General features: G+C 29.5%; 4 protein-coding genes and 1 long non-coding RNA gene across 6 annotated transcripts; 2 read left to right on the top strand and 3 right to left on the bottom strand.

The window, feature by feature from the left end:
* The first annotated feature begins 518 nt into the window (after nucleotides 1-518).
* LOC108561921 lies at nucleotides 519-2221 on the top strand. The gene is made up of 3 exons (XR_001891035.1): nucleotides 519-644; nucleotides 1862-1952; nucleotides 2033-2221. It is a non-coding gene; the product is annotated as an uncharacterized LOC108561921 (long non-coding RNA).
* Nucleotides 2222-4308: 2087 nt separating this feature from the next.
* LOC108561920 (UDP-glucuronosyltransferase 2B10-like) lies at nucleotides 4309-6138 on the top strand. Of its 2 annotated transcripts, XM_017920040.1 has the most exons (5): nucleotides 4309-4334; nucleotides 4394-5201; nucleotides 5255-5477; nucleotides 5553-5772; nucleotides 5832-6138. In XM_017920040.1, the coding sequence occupies exons 2-5, from the start codon at nucleotides 4419-4421 to the stop codon at nucleotides 6100-6102; spliced, it is 1497 nt and encodes a 498-aa protein (XP_017775529.1). In that variant the 5' UTR covers nucleotides 4309-4334; nucleotides 4394-4418; the 3' UTR covers nucleotides 6103-6138. The 2 variants fall into 2 exon arrangements, with proteins under 2 accessions (XP_017775529.1, XP_017775528.1); XM_017920039.1 differs by lacking the exon at nucleotides 4309-4334 and having other exon boundaries at nucleotides 4358-5201.
* A 1626-nt stretch (nucleotides 6139-7764) lies between these two features.
* LOC108561929 (UDP-glucuronosyltransferase 1-1-like) lies at nucleotides 7765-9622 on the bottom strand. Its single transcript, XM_017920079.1, has 4 exons — nucleotides 8766-9622; nucleotides 8487-8709; nucleotides 8200-8419; nucleotides 7765-8142 (listed from the first exon to the last, which is right to left on the bottom strand). Exons 1-4 carry the CDS (start codon nucleotides 9591-9593, stop codon nucleotides 7872-7874), a joined length of 1542 nt encoding a protein of 513 aa, XP_017775568.1. The 5' UTR covers nucleotides 9594-9622; the 3' UTR covers nucleotides 7765-7871.
* A 527-nt stretch (nucleotides 9623-10149) lies between these two features.
* Nucleotides 10150-17194, bottom strand: LOC108561915 (UDP-glucuronosyltransferase 2B15-like). The gene is made up of 8 exons (XM_017920033.1): nucleotides 16980-17194; nucleotides 15824-16036; nucleotides 15696-15772; nucleotides 12254-13058; nucleotides 11828-12050; nucleotides 11557-11776; nucleotides 11289-11481; nucleotides 10150-10215 (listed from the first exon to the last, which is right to left on the bottom strand). The coding sequence occupies exons 2-8, from the start codon at nucleotides 15956-15958 to the stop codon at nucleotides 10150-10152; spliced, it is 1719 nt and encodes a 572-aa protein (XP_017775522.1). The 5' UTR covers nucleotides 15959-16036; nucleotides 16980-17194.
* A 624-nt stretch (nucleotides 17195-17818) lies between these two features.
* LOC108561914 (UDP-glucuronosyltransferase 2B33-like) lies at nucleotides 17819-19618 on the bottom strand. The gene is made up of 4 exons (XM_017920032.1): nucleotides 18824-19618; nucleotides 18418-18640; nucleotides 18147-18366; nucleotides 17819-18089 (listed from the first exon to the last, which is right to left on the bottom strand). The coding sequence occupies exons 1-4, from the start codon at nucleotides 19616-19618 to the stop codon at nucleotides 17819-17821; spliced, it is 1509 nt and encodes a 502-aa protein (XP_017775521.1).
* Between the last annotated feature and the right edge of the window lie 203 nt (nucleotides 19619-19821).

The following is a 19821-nucleotide window of genomic DNA, read 5'->3' as shown; positions in this document are numbered from 1 at the left end:
TATTGTTTATTTTTAATATGATAACTTTCATTTCAGATATGCCAATTTATATCATTGTTTATTAGGGGTGCCATAAAATTACTCCTGTCGAAGTGTAGAGGAGACCATTGGAAAAACCAAAAATAAATTAATTATATTTTTTATTGTCATGAATGACACTCTTGCTTCTAAATTTTTTATTTATATAAGAGGATATTTTAGGAATTATTTCATAAGTTTCGTATGTGAAATAATTCCGAAGCACGGCTGGATTAATATGAATGTTTGTTTCATACAAATCAGAAGGTACGTGGAACCATTTGTGCGCAAATACGTTTATTTTCGACCTGAAACGAACGATATGAGCTGATAAAATATGATATTTTTTACAGCAAAAAATATTTATATCTTTTATAGTTATTTCGATCAAATTTCGTACTCAAGTAATAAAAAAGCACAAACATTATTTTAAAATAGCGAAAACAATATTTTAACAACGTGCTACGTTCAAAAAATATATTTTATTTTTAATACGAAGTACAGCTTGATTAATATGATTTTTCTTTTATCGTCATGGATTTACGTTCCACGACAATAAATACATTAGTTCATATGGGAAAAATTGTTTCTGGAACGAATTATGCTCGTTAAGCTTATTTTTCAAGGTAGGTATTTTCAAATAATAAATAAAATTAGGTAATTATTCCATTCCAGGTTTTCATCACCTGTTAACATTCCACATAGTTTGGTAAACCCTGTTTTATATAATACTTTTCGCTAAATTTGCTCAAATTATATCATTTTTAATAACATTTTACTTTTTAAGTAAATATTCTATTTTTTTCTATTCAATATTTAAAATATTTAAATATAATTTTTGTTATTTACAATTTAAAAAATTGATATGTAAAGTCTCAACTTGCGTGGAACATACTCTTTATATGATTGTTGCTATTGACCGAATATGCGCAAATTCCAAAATTTTGGTAATTTTAACTTTCATTTACAAATAAACAATCAACTTTATTTTATTCTCGAGCAATTACAATATGATATAATAATATGTTCGAAATATTCATTACAGCATTAGTGTTATGACCAAAATTGAGACTTTATTTTATAGTTCAATAAATCTGCAATCACTTGTACCTCAAAATTACATCAAAGCCAAAATCGAGTTAAACCCTTTTTTCGAGTAGTCTGTATTAACGATTGCAAAATGCATTGGAAAATGATAAAGTTCGCGTACAGCAATCGTCGACGTCGATGATAGAGATATTAAATCGGTGAATTACAATCTCAGAGAAAAAATTGATAGGTTTGTGGAGTCATTGTACTGTGGGATTCTTACCGCACTAAAACCTCTCCCCTTCTTCGCCAGCATGCAGGACCTGTATCGCTATACTATTTTTGAAAAAAACCCTCTTCGTCTTCTATATTTGTTTCAAACAAATATCACTTTAATTGATTTTAATTTATCATATTTATATTTTATACGATATAAAAATTGTTAAAATAAAACGTTTTATACATATTATAATACTTTATTATAGGAATATTTAATTGCACTTAGTACATTTCCTTTTAAATTACTCCTTCCTAAAAAAAAATGTGTGTAATAACTCTCAAAGATTACTTAATTAATATGAATTTTTATATCATGCCGTCATCAATAAGTTAATTAATATATTATTATAGTTGATTTTTTTTTTAATTAATAAATATTAACAATATTATAAATAAATATTGAAAATAAAGAAGTCATAAATTTATACATATGAATACAACATATTCTGAAAGAAAAATTGTATTGTTCTGGAATGTTTGAACCATGAATAATAAACAGTACAGTAAAACTAAATGTACTCTATAAATTTTGCAGAGAAACACTACGAGGACAATGAGCAACGTGCATATATCCTCAGATTCATGTGCAAATGGTGAACTACATCGCAATGTTCATATAATTGGTGGTAATTAACTGTAATTTTAAGTGGCAAGAAAAAGGTTTGGTAAATTAAACAACCGACCCATTCTCATTTTCTAATTTCAGTTTCAAGGAAAAGTATAATTCAGTACTAATGAAGCGGCTGGTCCAATTGTCCAAAGTTCTACAAAAAATGTATGCATACATAATATAAAGTTATATATGTACAAATTAATAGAAAATCTTATAAATTCTGGAACAATAATAACTTCTGAAAGAAAACTTGTATTGTTCAAACTTATATTAAATTATGTATTCTGGAAGAATTTGTTTAAATATTAAATATTGTCTCAAAAATGCGGCGTTTTTTTTCAAATTTTCTCGGGTTTGTTTCCTATCTTTAGCATTTGCCCCTAATAAGCGGCTGTCCCAATTAAGCGAAATCGACTATACATTCATTTGCTTATTTTTCAAGTAATATTTTAATTACTGACAATCTGATAACATATTTTGTGTACATTGTATTTCGCAATTTTGCGTCGGCCCAAGTCAAAACATTGGTCAGGGCACAACTTTAATTGGATTATATAAAATACATTAAATTATTAAGTATGAAATGTCGTCAAGTTTAGCTTTTTTATTGTGAAAGTACATCAACAGTCCAGCGCTGCAACACCAATTTTGTAAACTATGAATAAGTCAAAAATTTGCTTAATTTTTGAATATCCGTCATGGAAGTAATGCACAAACCCTACTTTTTAGGATACGTACTACTACCTATTTTTAGGCATATATCGACTATACATACTCGGAGAACATGTGGCACAATTATCACTGCTCACTAAAAAAAAAGAATATTCTAAGGAAGTCAAAAGATTAACTAAAGAATTCGATACCAAATTCTTATAAATGCAAAAGTATGAGGAAATGTTAAAAATATTGTTTTTTGTCTCCAAATTTACAATTGAAGCTAATAGAATTGCTATAAAGCATGAAGTTAAAGTACATGTTCAAAGTTTGAAGGTTGATTTGTATCAGAAATGTATCCTCGTAGATAAATTTAAAAAATTAAAATGACTGGAATTGTGCATTAGATCAGCATTTGGAAATACGTATTGCCACGGATCGCTCTTTTCAAAATTAAATGTAGTAAAAACGATGTGCCGTAACAGGTTTCTCGATAAAACACGACCAATCAACTGCGATACGCGATACTGCGATAAGATATCCAATAATATTCCAATATCAGTGTCAGATTAACTATATAGTAATAAAATATTTTGAATAAGTTCTTTGTTTTATTTATTTTTTATATATGTGGCCTAACTAATTCGGTTGGTGCCTGATCTGGGGCATTCAAACTATAAACGTTAAATATTTTAAGTAAAAACCCGTTAACCGGTAAATTACCAGTACGTTTATAAATTATAGTATGTGCAATGGAGTAATTAACAATAACTTTTTAATTTTTTATAAAAGTTGAATACATTGACAAAAAAAAAACATACATTCAAAGAGATAAAAATTAGCAATAACAAAGTCCAGTTCTTTCTGACAGATTCTTGATAAAATAAAATAACAAGAACCAAGACGAAAATAATAAAAGTGTGATAATATGAATAAAATCGTTTCATGTCTTATTCTATTCACAGAAGTAATTTGCAGAATATTTCAATATTCTATTTTCTTAATCTAAGATTAGTATCAACCTAATTCTTAATTTACCACTTTGGTGATTTAATATTCGCCCTGCATACCATCTATTCTTGTATCATGTATACTAAGTTATCATGCACAAATAGCGAATTATTTACTAAAAATGTATTATACTAATATAACAAGCTTCGCAAATTAACTATTAAACTAATCTTCTGAGAAACTTAATTGTCTTCGAGGCAAATTTTCAGCATTTGCGAACTAACAAGTAAAAAACTGAAATTAGCATAAACGATAAGAAAGTAATTATATTCAGAGAGTAATATTGATATGTAGAAATATATATCAACGGCGAGACCCTTCAAGTGCTGTGTCCATTTGTTCCTCAAGACGTACTCTGTCCACCAAACGACTCTGTCACAACCTGACATTCTGTTCTTATACCTGAAACGTACATTCAATTAAGAATAGTAATACAAGAAAAATCTACACGTCACGAGGAGTATAACAAAAATACTCCATATATCAGTGAATTTAATATTATCAGAAATTATGAACATATAAGAAATCGATAACAGTAAATCTATCAGCCATTATCTTGATGTTATGATATTTTGTTTGTTTGATAAATATAATTAGAATATTTATAAAATGTTTCATTTTTATATAAAACAAAGTTGTTTTTTGTAGTAATCTGATAATAAACGATTTATCTTATTATTTTTTATTATGTATCAACGCATAGCACTACTATCGATATTGGAGTATTTCGGTTATAAAATCATTTTAAGAGTGTTTAGTATACGAAATGAATCCGATTGTTGCTTACAGTTTGTTGTTACTGGCGGCATCCCCGATGGATGCCGCTCGGATTCTGGGCGTCTTTCCTATCCCATCCCATAGCCATCAAATTGTTTTCTTTCCAATCATGAAAGAATTGGCAAATAGAGGACACGAAGTAGTAGTAATAACTACAGATCCAGTAAAAGAGGAGATCAAAAATTTCAAGCAAATTGACGTGAGTTACGCATACGAAATTTGGAATAATATACACAATTTTACGAAAATTATCAATGAGACTAACAAAAATCCATTTAAAATGATGAATAAATGTATGTACATGTTAAATGACATAGCCATTTACATATTAGAACATCCAGAAGTACATAAATTAATTAATGATAAAAACGAACATTTCGATCTTCTGATGCTTGAGTTCATGTTGCCAACGTTCCTCGCGTTCAAGCATAGATTCAATTGTCCTATGATTGGATTAACATCTATGGATTCGCCTTACTATGGTCACATGGCTGTCGGAAATCCGGTTCACGCTGTTATTTATCCTGATTCGTTTTTACCTTTCCAAACGAACAAGATGAATTTCTTTGAAAGATTGCAAAGTTTTATCTCTATACAAATCGCAATAATTTATAACGAGGTTATTGGTAAACCAATGGAGGAAAAAATAGTAGCAAAAATATTTGGAAGCGACTATCCTTCACAGACTGATCTTACAAATGCAATCGATATGCTTTTCATAAACGTTAATTATATCTTTCACACTGTAAGACCTCTGACACCAGCCACTGTTACCATTGGTCCATTCATCCAAATGAAACCACCCAAGGATTTACCAAAAGTAAGATATTAAAAGGTGTACACCAAATTCTAACTAATATAACATTTTTGTAGGATTTGAAATTATTTCTGGACGAAGCAAAAGAAGGAGTGATTTATTTTAGTTTGGGCTCCAACGTCAAAAGCAAATATATTCCGGAAGAAACGCGCGAGGTTATTATGAAATCGTTCGCCAAACTTCCTTATAAAATCCTTTGGAAATTTGAATCTGAAAATCTACCTGGAAAGCCAGACAACGTGAAAATCGTCAAATGGACTCCACAGCGAGACGTCTTAAGTAAATCTACATCTTTAATAGTTTAATTATTGTAATATAAAAAAAACTGTGATTAATTCAATGTATTGAAATTAGGCCACAAAAACATCAAATTGTTTATCAGCCAATGTGGATTGCAATCGTTAGAGGAGAGCCTATACAATTATGTGCCTATTCTCGGGTTGCCGTTCTTTGGTGATCAAACAGGCAATGCCTTCAAATTGGAATCAAATGGATTAGGGTTATTCTTGGACTACAATGAATTGACGGTCGAGAAATTTACATTTAGCATCAACGAAATCATCAATAATCCCAAGTGAGTAACCATTACGTACACTTAAATTATACGAGATTTAACTAAAATACATATTTTAGGTATAAAAATAAAGTTAAGGAGATGACAAATTTAATTCAGGATCAGCCAATGTCCGGTTTGGATAGAGCTGTTTGGTGGACAGAATACGTCTTGAGGAACAAAGGGGCGCAGCACTTGAAAGGTCCTGCTGCAAATATCCCCACATACCAATATTACTATTTGGATATAATTTCATTCTTCGTATTTATAATATTACTATTAATATTTTTAAGTGGTTTTATCATCAAGAAATGTTTCAAGTTAGTCTCAAAAAAGATTAAGCGTGATTAATTTCGGTGGAGCAAAATAAATTAAGTTTTCATTTTATTTTTATCATTGTATTCAGCTTTTATTTTGTATATTTTCTATTGCAATAAATATTAATTTAACAATATATGAATAATTGCAATTAAAAACTTTTTATTAAAATTATAATAATGATTTATTGGATAAAAAAAGCTAGGAACATAAATCAACATGAAATATAAATCAACAATTTTATAAAAATAAATGGATTATTACAATTTTACATTATTAACTAATAAATTTTTGCACAAATTTTTATTAATAATTAAATAGAATGGATCAAATATATAATTTAGAAAATATATATTTGTTCAATTATAAAATATTATTATTTTTTCAAAATTTGCATTTTTTTACTTTCTTTGATTTATAGAAATTATATTTTATTATAACCACCTTCTTGCTTTTTTCTCCAATTTAAGAAACTTTGACAAATACTTGAGAATATTATATTTCACCCTAATATTGAATTAAAACCAGAGAGTAGAACCGAAATTAATTTCGTTCAAGTAAGTGTTTATAGTTCCAGATACGGTTTCGCTTCGTCTAAAATTTCAGTTTAGTTCCGGTTGAAATTAAAATTTAAAATCGAAAAAAAAGTTAAGTTAGTTAAAATTTAAAATCGAGTCCAATATCAAAATTTTGTTTTAATTTTATTTACCAAATTCCCTTACTAATGTTTTTAATTATATCATCTTTAAAGTGATATCCTTTACAGTAATAGTTGCACAAGACTTGTGCTTACCCTTTCTTCTTCAAATTTTCTCTTTTTAGTCGGTGGTTGATTGGTGGTGATTGAGGCTATATTATGTATTTATTTATTTGAAAAAGGAATTCGGAGAATTCAAAGAGGCTTTATCGATATCCCTTATACATTGTTTGTTTATATACTCTAGTCACAATAGAGCGACCAACACAATGTCGAAAAATTATTTTTTTCGAAGACTATATAAATAAATCAAAACACTAGCTCCGGTTTCGGTTCGACTCTCTGATTAAAACTAATAAATCTAATATTAATAAATATAAAAAAAAGAAAACAATCTAAATATAAATAATAACACAATAAATAAAAAGATAAATACAGACAACAATCTCCAACCGTTCCAATCTAGGCAACTATTTATTGTTCTGTGTTAATAATTTATAATTAATAATGACGACACCTCAATCATGACATCAGTTGAAAGCTCGGTAATAGCATCTCAACACTTTCAAGAAGAGCTTTATAATATCGTTTAGAAAATGGTGAATTGGAATAAACTAGTCAAAATCTTTGCATGGAACTTTCACCTTAAAACGAGACTCTTGCCCTACAAACTCAACAACATATAATCTTTATCTTCAAGAAGTTGTATTGCTCGTAATTGACAATGCCGAAAAAGCATACAAAATTATACTGCTAGTTCAACAAATATTACAAAATCAAGTATTTCAATCCAATATAATTTATTTGTTAACCTTCTATATTAAATAAACAATATAAAAACAATAAATAATCTGTGATTAGTCCTTCACGGACAGAAAGGCAACCTTTCGGCTAAATTACAATTTAAATTTAGTATAATTTAATTATGTTATATTTTGTGGTGAATAAAATAAAACCACAATTTGAAGAAGTTCAAAATTGATTTGTTCGGTGAGTTTAATAAATTTTCAAATAATATACAAAGGTAGTTGATTTTCAGAATTAAGAAAAAGCAGCATGAACAAATATAAAGAACATATAAATATAAAGCAAATAAATTATTCTATTAATCTCGCTTAATCTTTTTTGAAACAAATTTGAAGCATTTCCTGACTGACAAGTAAATAATTGATATTAGTAGAAATAGTACAAAGACAAAGAAAGCAATTATATCTATGTAGTAATATTGATAAGTTGGAATATCAACAGCGGGACCTTTTAAATGTTGTGCACCTTTATTCCTCAAGACGTACTCTGTCCACCAAACAGCTCTCTCTAAACTTGTCATAGGCTGATCCTTTAGTAAATTTGAAAGCTCTGTAACTCTGTTTTTATATCTGAAAAGGATAATAAATTATGAATAATAAAACATAATTGACAAAATAGATACGAACTTGGGATTTTTAATTATTTCGTTTATGCTAAATGTAAATTTCTCGATCGTTAATTCTTTGTGGTTCAAGAATAATCCCAATCCATTTGATTCCATTTTGAAAGCATTGCTTGATTGATCACCAAAGAATGGTAGACCGAGAACAGGTACGTAATTGAACAGGCTCTCGTCCAACGATTGCAAACCACATTGGCTGATGAACAATTTTATGTTTTTATGTCCTAAAATAAATTGATTTAATTAGTTATAGAAGTGAAATATAATTTAGAAGTGAAGATAAAGATTTACTTAACACATCTTGCTGTGGAATCCATTTGGCGATTTTCACGTTATCCGGTTTTCCAGGTAGATTTTCAGATTCAAATTTCCAAAGGATTTTATAAGGAAGTTTGGCAAACGTTTTCATAATAACATCGCGCGTTTTCTCCGGAATATTTTTGCTTTTAACGTTGGAGCCCAAACTAAAATAAATGACTCCTTCTTTAGCTTCGTCCAGAAATAATTTTAAATCCTATAAAAATGATGTTATATAGTTTTGAATTTAATATGCTTCCAGAAATAACTTGCTTTTGGTAAATCCTTGGGTGGTTTAATTTGGATGAATGGGCCAATGTTAACGGTGGCTGGTGTCAATGGTCTCACAGTGTGGAAGATATTATTGACGTTTATGAAAAGCATATCGATTGAGGCCGCGAGTTCCTTCAGTTTAGGATAATTGTTTTCAAAGTATTTGGCTATTGTTATATCTTCAGTAGGATACATTTTCAGATCAACATAAAAGTTTGTGATTTGCATAAATAGGAAACTGATCAACCTCTCAAAGAAACTCAACTTTTTTGATTGGAAAGGTATAATTGCATCGGGATAAAGGACGGCATGAACGGGATTTCCTACAGCTACATGACCTTGATAAATAGAGTCCATTGATGTTATGCCTATCATTGAACAGTTGAATCGATGCTTGAAAGCGAGGAACGTTGGAATCATGTACTCGACTATCACAAGATCGAAATGTTCGTTTTCATCGTGAATTAGCTTTTGCACATCGGGATGTTTCAACTCGAAAATTGCAGTTTCACTTAACATTTGAAGAAAAAAATGCATCTGTTGAAATGGATTTCCACCGTTCTCGTTGATGACTTCGATGACGTTTTGCTGCTGAGATATTTCGTATGCAGAACTCACGTCAATTTGTTTAAAATTTTTGATATTCTCTTTTAACGGATCTGGTGTTATCACGACCACCTCGTGTCCTCTGTTTGCTAATTCCTTCATGATTGGAAGGTACACAATTTGATGGCTGTATGATGCCATCGGGAAGACGCCCAGAATCCGAGCAGCATCCCCGAAGGATGCTACTATTAACAAAAAACTAGAAACAACAAGTAACTTCATTTCGTGTTCAGCACTCGTAACATTATGTTGCAAAAACAACCTCGAGTGGTTAGATAATAAAAAAAACTGATAAGAAGAGATTACTTGTTGTGCTTGATAATTATTAAAATATATATTTATATATGTTCATGGGAGTAGCGTTTTTTTTTAATGACTTCTCTGAATATTATAATTATATAGTTTTGGCATTTGTCAGCCAAATTAAGTGTATTTTTTTGTGAGATTCATTTTCGTCATATTTTATAAATAGTTAAGCGATCTGTATTGTGATGAAGCTGTAGAAGAAATACAGTGCCGGAATTGATTTGATAAATTACGTTCTGGTGATTTTTCACTCAAAGATGAACTGCGATCTGTAAGTTTATGATGTTAAAAACAAAGCCATATTTGATTCGGATCGTCATATTCTTATACGAGAATCCAGAAAGGTTAAATGTATCACACACAGCAATTGAAAATCGTTTAAAACATATGGAATTCATATAACATCTATAATTTGGGTTCCTCGTGAATTAATGGAAATTAATTAACATCTGCAATTGAAATGGAACTTTTTTTAAAACGGATAATCACTGGCGAAGAAAAATTGATGTTCATAATATGGAACGAAAGCGGTGATGGTCTAAATAAATGAATCAGCGTAAACAACAACTGTTTAGCGGTCAGTTTAGTAGGATTACAAAGGTATTGTGTATTTTCAGCTGCTTCCTAGGAATCAAACGATTAATTCTGAAACTCTGAATCAGGGCTATGCTTGGTTGGTTTATAACCTTACAAAATTCTTTGAATGGTAAAACCTTCAATGATGACAACACTTTGAAATTACATCTATTTATATTTTTTTGCTGATAAAGAATAGAAGTTCTATGAGCATGGTATAATGAAGTAGATGGAAATATGGCAAAATGAAAAAAATATTATAGAATAAAGTTTAATAATTATATAAAAAAAATGGTAAGCAATTACTTTGTTGCCAACCCAATAGTATAAACTATAATACATCAAATATTTTTTTCAAAAACCTGTTCAAAATACGATTTGATGAATATATAGACTAACTTAAGTTTATGGTTACGGAAAAACGGTGAATAAAACAAAAGTAAAATGAAGCCAGAATTTTGATCAGATCAACCTAAAACAAAAATGTATCGGTCGTTTTTTTGTTCTGGATTTATGTACGGAATCCGAAGTTTCCTTGTATCTTCAAATATATTTCATACTAATTAAAATGTAATTGCAATTTTATTATTCGTTTTCATATAATTTAATGAATAATAAACAAAATATTTTAAATAACAACATACAAAAGGCAATATACAACATTGCACATTGTTTATTAATAATCGAGTAATCCTTACTTCAAGAAATGGCAGATAAATTAACATTGACAATTCAAGTATTTTTTTTTCAAATAACATTTTACATAGTAATGCCAAAAAAAAATGTACTTACAAATCTAAAATTAACACATATTTATATTGGAATTCTATATAATTATTATGCACTATCAACATATTTGAAATAATTTATTAAATATTATGTCATTATTCATTACCAAAATATAGAAAAACATAACTGTAATAATAAAGTGTTCATCTACTTAAAGTCTTTCTAACTAATATAACAAGTTTTGCAAATGAATTATTATTAATCATTTTTAATTTTCTTTGACAAAAATTTGAAACATTTCCTTACAGAGAAGTAAATAACTGAGACTAGTATAAATAATATAGCAATTATATCCAAGTATAAATATTGATATGTAGGAATATGAACGGCGTTGCCTTTCAAGTGTTGCGCTCCTTTGTTCCTCAAGACGTACTCTGTCCACCAAACGGCTCTCTCTAAACTTGACATAGGTTGATCCTTAAGTAAATTTGAAATCTCCCTAATTTTGATTTTATATCTGAAAATTATTTATCAATTAAAAATAGTAACACAAAATGAAGTTGTTGGTGCATACTTGGGATTATCAATTAGTTCGTTAATACTAAATGCAAATTTTTCGATGGTTAATTCTTTATAATTCAAAGATAAACCTAATCCGTTTATATCTAATTTGTAGGCATTACTTATTTGATCTGCAAAAAATGGCAAACCCAGAATTGGTACTTGATAGTAAAGTGCTTCCTCTGAAGATTGCAATCCGCATTGGCTAATAAATAATTTAACGTTTTTATGTCCTTAAAGAAATTACTTTAATTCATGTTCCGTGAATGAAAATATTAATTTACTTAAGATATCCTGCTGCGGTGCCCACTTGACGATTTTCACGTTGTCTGGTTGTCCAGGTAGTTTTTCAGATTCGAATTTCCAAAGGATTTTATACGGCAGTTTTGCAAAAGTTTTCATAATAACGTCACGCGTGACCTGCGCTAAATCTTTGCTTTTAACGTTCGTACCTAAACTAAAATAAATTACTCCCTCTTTCGCTTCATCCAAAAATAATTTCAAATCCTGTAACAAATATATTATAATAACAATCATGTTTATTGCATCAGTCGTACAAAAAAAAAACATATACAAAAACAAAAATAATAATATAAATATATATAATTTCAAAAGGTCAACTGATACAAAGGGCTATTGACCATAGGTCTTTCTGTCCCAAATATATTATTTTATTTCGAATTTAGTTAGGTGTACTCTCAATAACTTACTTCTGGCAAATCCTTGGGTGGTTTTATTTGGATGAACGGACCAATGGCAACGGTGGCTGGTGTCAACGGTCTTATAGAGTGTAGGATGTAATTGACGTTTATGAAAAGCATATCTATTGAAGCTATAAGCTCCGGTAGAGAAGGATAGTTATTCCCAAAATACTTGGCTATTGTCGCTTCCTGTGTAGGATTGGTTATGTATTCGATGTAATAGTTCATAAATTGCTCAAATATGAAACTTTGCAACCTCTCAAAAAAATTTAATTTTTGTGTTTGAAATTGCATAACAGCGTCGGGGTATAAAACGGCATGAACTGGATTTCCGACTGCGACGTGACCATAATAAGAGGAATCCAACGATGTTAAACCAATCATGGAACAGTTGAATCGATGCTTGAAAGCGAGGAACGTTGGGAACATGTACTCAACCATCAGGAGATCGAAATGTTCATTTTCATTAGCAATTATTGATTGTATTTCAGGATGTTCTAACTCTTTAATGACTGTGTCACTGAACAAGTCCATCAAATCATTAATAAATTTGAAAGGATTTCTATTATTCTCGTATATCATCTGTGTCACGTTAAGTTTCTTAGAAAATTGGTAGGCATAACTTACGTCAATTTGCTTTAAATTTTGTATCTCCCCTTCCATAGGGTCGGTTGTTATTATAACAACTTCGTGTCCTCTTTTTGCTAATTCTTTCATGATAGGAAGATACACTATTTGATGACTGTATGAAGGAGTGGGAAATATGCCCAAAATCCTTGCGGCATCACCTAAGAATGCCACCATCAATAATAAACTACAAGCCACAAACAGCTTCATTTATTATAACAATACTTATGATACTTCTTTTAATTCACCAAATAGCTCACTCTAAAGTCACGTATTTCATAAATGTAATTGCTTTCTGCACTTGAATAAATTTTTAAAAGCTGGAATTCTATTAAAAGTTATTAAATTTCAAAAGAACAGTACACACAACCGCCTTCTATTACTGATTTAACTTCACTAAAAATAAGGAATTATTACTATTCATCCAAATTCACGAACATATATAATTAAGCAGCGATATAAAAAAAAAATAATTTAAAATATTTACAAGTTGTTTTTTTAATCATTGACACTCAGAAAATATTACAAAAACAGTGGTTTGTGGCCTACATATTAAAATATATCTATGTACTCCAAATAAATTATTCAAAATTCAAATTTGCCAAACTATTTCAAATTCCAATTAGCCGTAAATTTATAAATAATCTTTTTTCTCATTAAAAAATATCGTTACAAAAACGAAATGCTATGAAATTCTTTTGTATGAACAGCCTCAACAAAATATAAAATTATATACTTTAGCAAAAAAATTCCAATTACAATTTTTAAAATTTATTGGACTTTTCTACAGAAAGGCCAAAGTATATATGAATTGTGCATGTATATTACGATTTATTACAAAAATCTATTAATAGATTCTTTACATTATTTTATTAAACAGATAGTAAATGAAGTAACTTTATTTTAATTTAAAAACAATTTAATCCGAGTTCCAATGCAATCAAATTGCCCCCAAAAATGTTAGGGTTTCTGCATCATTTACTTATACAAGTAAACATATTTTAATATTAAGACCACATTCTTTTGTTTTCTCAAAATTCAAAGCACCTAACCTATATGTTTTCTTATTGTTTCACCTTTAACTTAGTAAAACAATTGTATCGATTAGTTATTTAGCTCCTGTTTTATCCCAATTTAAAAATGGTAGACAAGGACACATTTTTCAGACATATTTTATTTATTATTTTCGAAAAGGCAAGCACACAAGAAGTTATGAAGCCTTGAAAGAAAAGCAGTGTCAACATTGGTTTGACTTGAGACCCCATATCAAGGGCATTATCGATTCCGATCGCTCACTGTATCACATATATGCATTAAAAAAAAATTGGCAAAAATGTTCCTTCTTATTTAAAATACGCAATCACTTAGTTGCAAAACCAATAGTATTTCGGGCCTACGATAACCTTAATACGGCTCTGGTAGGGCCTCCAAATAGGTGACCACCGTGCTCCAAAATTTAACGGTCCGTTCCTGCTTCTAATTAGTCACAAGGGCTGCGTATCTTGGATCTGCACATAGGCAACTTTAAGAACAATATATACTTTAAAATAAATTAATACTCCCTGTGTCCAAAAATATGGTATACATTTTAATATTTTTGTTGTTCGAAAATATGGTATAAATTTGCGAAAAAAAAAATTAAATATAAAAAATATTTAATTCATTTTATTATCACAATATAACTAAATACAAATAATTTTAATGTAATAAAAATTTAGTTAAAGTTAGCCTTGATGAACGCTTCTTTGTAACATATACAATTTGTATACATTTAAGTTAATCGACTCTCACGACGAAGGTTTATTTATATGAAGAAATTTATAGGAATTTTCGGCCTCCTGCTAACATAATTGAGTCCATATACGTTTGTAAAGTTATAAAAACGTTATCAACAGTATTTATCTCTAATTTATTAAATGCAACTTGGGTTCAAGTGGGTTCAATCAATTAATCAATTGTGTTTGGCAAAGTTTCATATTGTATTGATTGAATAGAGTTTAAAAAAAAAAACAAATCGAGAACGTTTAAATCGGTGGTGGTTGTGACTTAAATTGAATATTCCAACCATCAGTAGAACCGTATTCTATTTTTTCTTTGTTCTTCATACACTGTAATAGCTGTTGCAAGATACCATGACGTTGTTCATTAGTCAATTGCCTTGATTTGGTATCTCTTATATGTATATTCACGTTATTTGGGTTAAAATTATTATTATTATTATATTATAATTATATTATAACTAAAATTATATTTTTCTTAAAAAGAAACTAATTTTTGGTCTTCAAATTCCAACTTAACTCAAAAGCAACAACTGTCAAATATGTTATGTTATTTAGTTATCAATGTAAATAATATCATTATAATGAGTATTAACAGTTGCTTTCGAAACTGTAGATAATGTAAGTTTTTTTTTCAAATGTATACCATTTACAGAGGGAGTAATATATTAACCCTATATATTCAATTTTCAATTTTAAAATTATTTATTCAGTGTAGATGTGCAGATACATTGGTATTGTTGTTAAGGGGTGGCGTACATGTGAACTTAAGCTCATTTAGCCAGACCCTATATAATACTTTACAATAATAAACAACTTCACTTGACTTAAAGAATTTTTTAAGTTTTTAAGCTAGTCAGTTTTAATAACTAATATAAAAAAAATTGCAAATGAACTGACAGAGAAGTAAACAACTGAAATTAGTATAAATAGTATAAAAGCTTTTTTATAAATGAAATTTACATATCGATTAAGTACAGTGAAACAAAATTATATTAATTCTAATTTGTAGGCATTGCTTATTTGATCGGCAAAGAAAGGCAGACCGAAAATAGATTATAAATGCCGTCCTCTGAAGATTGAAATCCGCATTGACTGATAAATAATTTAACGTTTCTATGTCCTGAAAGAAATTATTTTAATTCATAGTTTGTAAGTGAAAATATGGATTTACCTGCTGAGGTACCCATTTAAGGATTCTCACGTTGTCGGGTTTTCCAGGTAAACTTTCAGACTCGAATTTCCAAATGATTTTGTACGGAAGTTTTTCAAATGTTTTCATAATAACTTCATGCGTTTCCTGCGCCATGTCTTTGCTTTTAAAGTTAGAGCCCAAGCTAAAATAAAATAGTTCCTCCTTCGCTTCATCCAGAAATAATTTCAAATCCTGTTATGAGAATGTTATTTATTACAATTTAGTTTACACCTATCATCTGGATTCTAAATATAGGAAATGATACAAACTATTTTTTTTATCGATTCGTATAATAATTTAATTAATATTATGATTGTAATTAAATGGAAATTACTAATAATTAGTAGAGTTCACTCACACTTCTGATGTTTCCTTGAGTTTAAACAAAAACTAACCTTTTTTATTAATAATTACTTCCTTAATTGCGTCCCATTTTAGAAAAAAAATTTCAATATGTAATAAAACAAAAATTAATTAGGTAGATGAAATGTACGCCAAAAAAGTATAAGTTACTTGCACAAAAATTTATAAAATAATATATTTTTTTGTACAAAAATTAATAAATTTGATGTTATTATTATATTGATTAATATTACATACATTCTAATAGGTAAAATATATCAAATATTGATAAGTAGGAATATCTACGTCAGGAACTTTTCAATTTTCTCTCTCACATATTTCTTTATTAAAGTGCCCTTTGAAGGGCCAGAAATTCCTATATATTATATATTAATTACTCTTTCCTAGATATTTTCTAAAAAAAAATAATAGTGCCTCACTAGGCATTTCCAAAAGGTGATAAAATGCGTGTCCCATTACCGCTCAAAGAGTTAAAGACAGCGATTCAGGAAAAGCATCCAGAATTGATGATTACAAGAGCATCGTCTTCCACCACGCTTTTTGACCAGACCATCAAGTTCTCATTTAGGTCTTTGCAAAATTCTCTTAACGGTAAAAACTTTAAATAGTGTGTTAAAAACCACCTCGAAAAGATTTCACTCAAAACCTTAGAGATTTTTGAAGGGTGGAAGTTACGTGAATGATGTAGAAATGTTGTAGATCAAAATTATATCATTTTTAAATAAATATATATTGATATATACACATATAGTCTTTATTTTTTTTTTCTAACCTTATATAATACACATCCACAGCGATAGCTGGCGAAATTGTGATTGACACAAGCTAAATGAAGGGAGTGGAGGTTTAAAAGAAGAAGAAGAATTCTTCTAAAAAATCGACACGAACATTTTTCGGACAAAGCCAATAATAACTTATTCTTTTCCTCTCCACACTTCACTTGGCTTACGCGTCTTGCGCAATTTCGCCAGACATGGTTTTTATTAATTTGAGATTTCTTTACACTGGTCTAAGTTACTGGGGTCAGGGGGAAAATACATGTGGGACGACTACACTAATTAACAACTTTCGAATCGGGGTCTCAGTGATTCAGTACAACTGTGTTAGGAGAGACCTACAATAATAACGTACAATACAAATTTATTGATTCGTTATGTAGGCAACTCTAATAGGAGACAGCCTTTTCATTTTTGCCATCTATAGTTTATGCAAAGGAGTAATCAAATTACTTATTAAGTTTTAATAAAAGTTGAATACATTAACAAAAAACAATAACTATATATTCAAAGAGATAATAATTATCAATAACAAATTCGAAATATTCAATACATTCCCGTTCTTTCTGATAATTAAAATGAGCACGTAGTAAACAAATCGAATCCAATTTTTGTACATATTGCCCATGTAGAAGAAAAGTTAGTTTGTGTCTCGACAATGGTTAAAATTTAATTTGGTTTTTCTTACAAATCACTTAAATTGGCCGTATTCCGTTATTATCAATTTTTTTGTGAATATTTCAATATTTTCCAATTTATTCTTAATTTACGACCTTGGTGACTCTCAATATGCGCACCGGCGAACGATCTGTATTGTACTAAATAAATTATTATCTTAATCGCGCTTAATCTTCCTTGTGGTACATTTTAAGCATTTTTTAACTAACAAGTAAGTAACTGAAATTAGTATACACAGTATAAAAGCAAAGAAAGCAATTATATCCAAGCAGAAATATTGATATGTTGGAATATGAACGGCGGGGCCTTTCAAGTGTTGCGCTCCTTTGTTCCTCAAGACGTACTCTGTCCACCAAACGGCTCTCTCTAAACTTGACATCGGTTGATCCTTAAGTAAATTTGAAATCTCCTTAACTTTGATTTTATATCTGAAAATGATATATCAATTAGGAATAGTAACAAAAATATAAGTTGTTGGTGCATACTTAGGATTATTAATTAGTTCGTTAATGCTAAATGCAAATTTTTCGATGGTTAATTCTTTATAATTCAAAGATAAACCTAATCCGTTCATATCTAATTTGTAGGCATTGCTTATTTGATCTGCAAAGAATGGCAAACCCAGAATTGGTACTTGATAGTAAAGGGCTTCCTCTGAAGATTGCAATCCGCATTGGCTAATAAATAATTTAACGTTTTTATGTCCTTAAAGAAATTACTTTAATTCATGTTTCTTGAATGAAAATATTAATTTACTTAAGATATCCTGCTGCGGTACCCACTTGACAATTTTCACGTTGTCTGGTTGTCCAGGTAGTTTTTCAGATTCGAATTTCCAAAGTATTTTATACGGCAGTTTTGCAAAAGTTTTCATAATAACGTCACGCGTGACCAGCGCTAAATCTTTGCTTTTAACGTTTGTACCTAAACTAAAATAAATTACTCCCTCTTTCGCTTCATCCAAAAATAATTTCAAATCCTGTAACAAATATATTATAATAATAATATTAATTGTATCAGTCGTACAAAAAAAAACATTCAGAAATAAAAATAACAAAATAAATATATATAATTTCAAAAAAGTCAACTCATACAAAGGGCTATTGACCATAGGTCTTTCTGCCCCAAATATAATATTTTATTTCGAATTTAAATAACTTACTTCTGGCAAATCCGTGGGTGGTTTTATTTGGATGAACGGACCAATGGCAACGGTGGCTGGTGTCAACGGTCTTATAGAGTGTAGGATGTAATTGACGTTTATGAATAGCATATCTATTGAAGCTATAAGCTCCGGTAGAGAAGGATAGTTGTTCCCAAAATACTTGGCTATTGTCGCTTCCTCTGTAGGATTGGTTATGTATTTGATGTAATAGTTTATAAATTGCTCAAATATGAAACTTTGCAACCTCTCAAAGAAATTTAACTTTTGTGTTTGAAAAGGCAAAGCAGCGTCGGGGTATAGAACGGCATGAACTGGATTTCCGACTGCGACGTGACCATGGTAAGAGGAATCCAACGATGTTAAACCAATCATGGAGCAGTTGAATCGATGCTTGAAAGCGAGGAACGTTGGGAACATGTACTCAACCATCAGGAGATCGAAATGTTCATATTCATTAGCAATTATTGATTGTATTTCAGGATGTTCTAACTCTTTGATGACTAAATTACTGAACACGTCCATCAAATCATTAATAAGTTTGAAAGGATTTCTATTATTCTCGTATATCATCTGTGTCACGTTAAGTTTCTTAGAAACTTTGTAGGCATAACTTACGTCAATTTGCTTCAAATTTTGTATCTCCCCTTCCATAGGGTTGGTGGTTATTATAACAACCTCGTGTCCTCTATTTGCTAATTCCTTCATGATAGGAAGATACACTATTTGATGACTGTATGAAGGAGTGGGAAATATGCCCAAAATCCTTGCGGCATCACCTAAGGATGACGCCATCAATAATAAACTACAAGCCACAAACAGCTTCATTTATTGTAACAATACTAATAACACTCTTATAATAATATTACAACATAAACAATCGATATTTGATAAGTGAAATATCACTAATATAATTTTAAAAACTTAATTAGATTAGAATAATAATGCAAAAACTAACGTAGAACAAATATTTATACCACACACTTTTAAAAAATGAT

Source organism: Nicrophorus vespilloides, unplaced genomic scaffold (assembly GCF_001412225.1).
Source record: "Nicrophorus vespilloides isolate i.1.1-1 unplaced genomic scaffold, Nicve_v1.0, whole genome shotgun sequence".
NCBI lineage: Eukaryota > Metazoa > Arthropoda > Insecta > Coleoptera > Silphidae > Nicrophorus > Nicrophorus vespilloides.
The sequence above is the reverse complement of the archived record's forward strand: the minus strand, read 5'-3'. Positions and strand labels throughout refer to the sequence as shown.

What these genes read in the sequence shown, in the direction of transcription:
- LOC108561920 (XM_017920039.1), top strand. Translation starts at nt 4,371, where the DNA reads ATGAATCCGATTGTTGCTTACAGTTTGTTGTTACTGGCGGCATCCCCG. An exon ending in CACCCAAGGATTTACCAAAA is followed by an intron (nt 5,202 to 5,254) that starts GTAAGATATTAA and finishes ACATTTTTGTAG; the next exon opens with GATTTGAAATTATTTCTGGA. An exon ending in GAAATCATCAATAATCCCAA is followed by an intron (nt 5,773 to 5,831) that starts GTGAGTAACCAT and finishes TACATATTTTAG; the next exon opens with GTATAAAAATAAAGTTAAGG.
- LOC108561929 (XM_017920079.1), bottom strand. Translation starts at nt 9,593, where the DNA reads ATGAAGTTACTTGTTGTTTCTAGTTTTTTGTTAATAGTAGCATCCTTC. An exon ending in TCCACAGCAAGATGTGTTAA is followed by an intron (nt 8,420 to 8,486) that starts GTAAATCTTTAT and finishes AATTTATTTTAG; the next exon opens with GACATAAAAACATAAAATTG. An exon ending in GAAATAATTAAAAATCCCAA is followed by an intron (nt 8,143 to 8,199) that starts GTTCGTATCTAT and finishes TATCCTTTTCAG; the next exon opens with ATATAAAAACAGAGTTACAG.
- LOC108561915 (XM_017920033.1), bottom strand. Translation starts at nt 15,958, where the DNA reads ATGGCGCAGGAAACGCATGAAGTTATTATGAAAACATTTGAAAAACTT. An exon ending in ACCGCAGCAGGATATCTTAA is followed by an intron (nt 11,777 to 11,827) that starts GTAAATTAATAT and finishes AATTTCTTTAAG; the next exon opens with GACATAAAAACGTTAAATTA. An exon ending in TCTCAGTTATTTACTTCTCT is followed by an intron (nt 10,216 to 11,288) that starts GTAAGGAAATGT and finishes TCATTTATTTAG; the next exon opens with ACCATCACCGCTTTCGTTCC.
- LOC108561914 (XM_017920032.1), bottom strand. Translation starts at nt 19,618, where the DNA reads ATGGCGTCATCCTTAGGTGATGCCGCAAGGATTTTGGGCATATTTCCC. An exon ending in CACCCACGGATTTGCCAGAA is followed by an intron (nt 18,641 to 18,823) that starts GTAAGTTATTTA and finishes TATTTGTTACAG; the next exon opens with GATTTGAAATTATTTTTGGA. An exon ending in GAACTAATTAATAATCCTAA is followed by an intron (nt 18,090 to 18,146) that starts GTATGCACCAAC and finishes TATCATTTTCAG; the next exon opens with ATATAAAATCAAAGTTAAGG.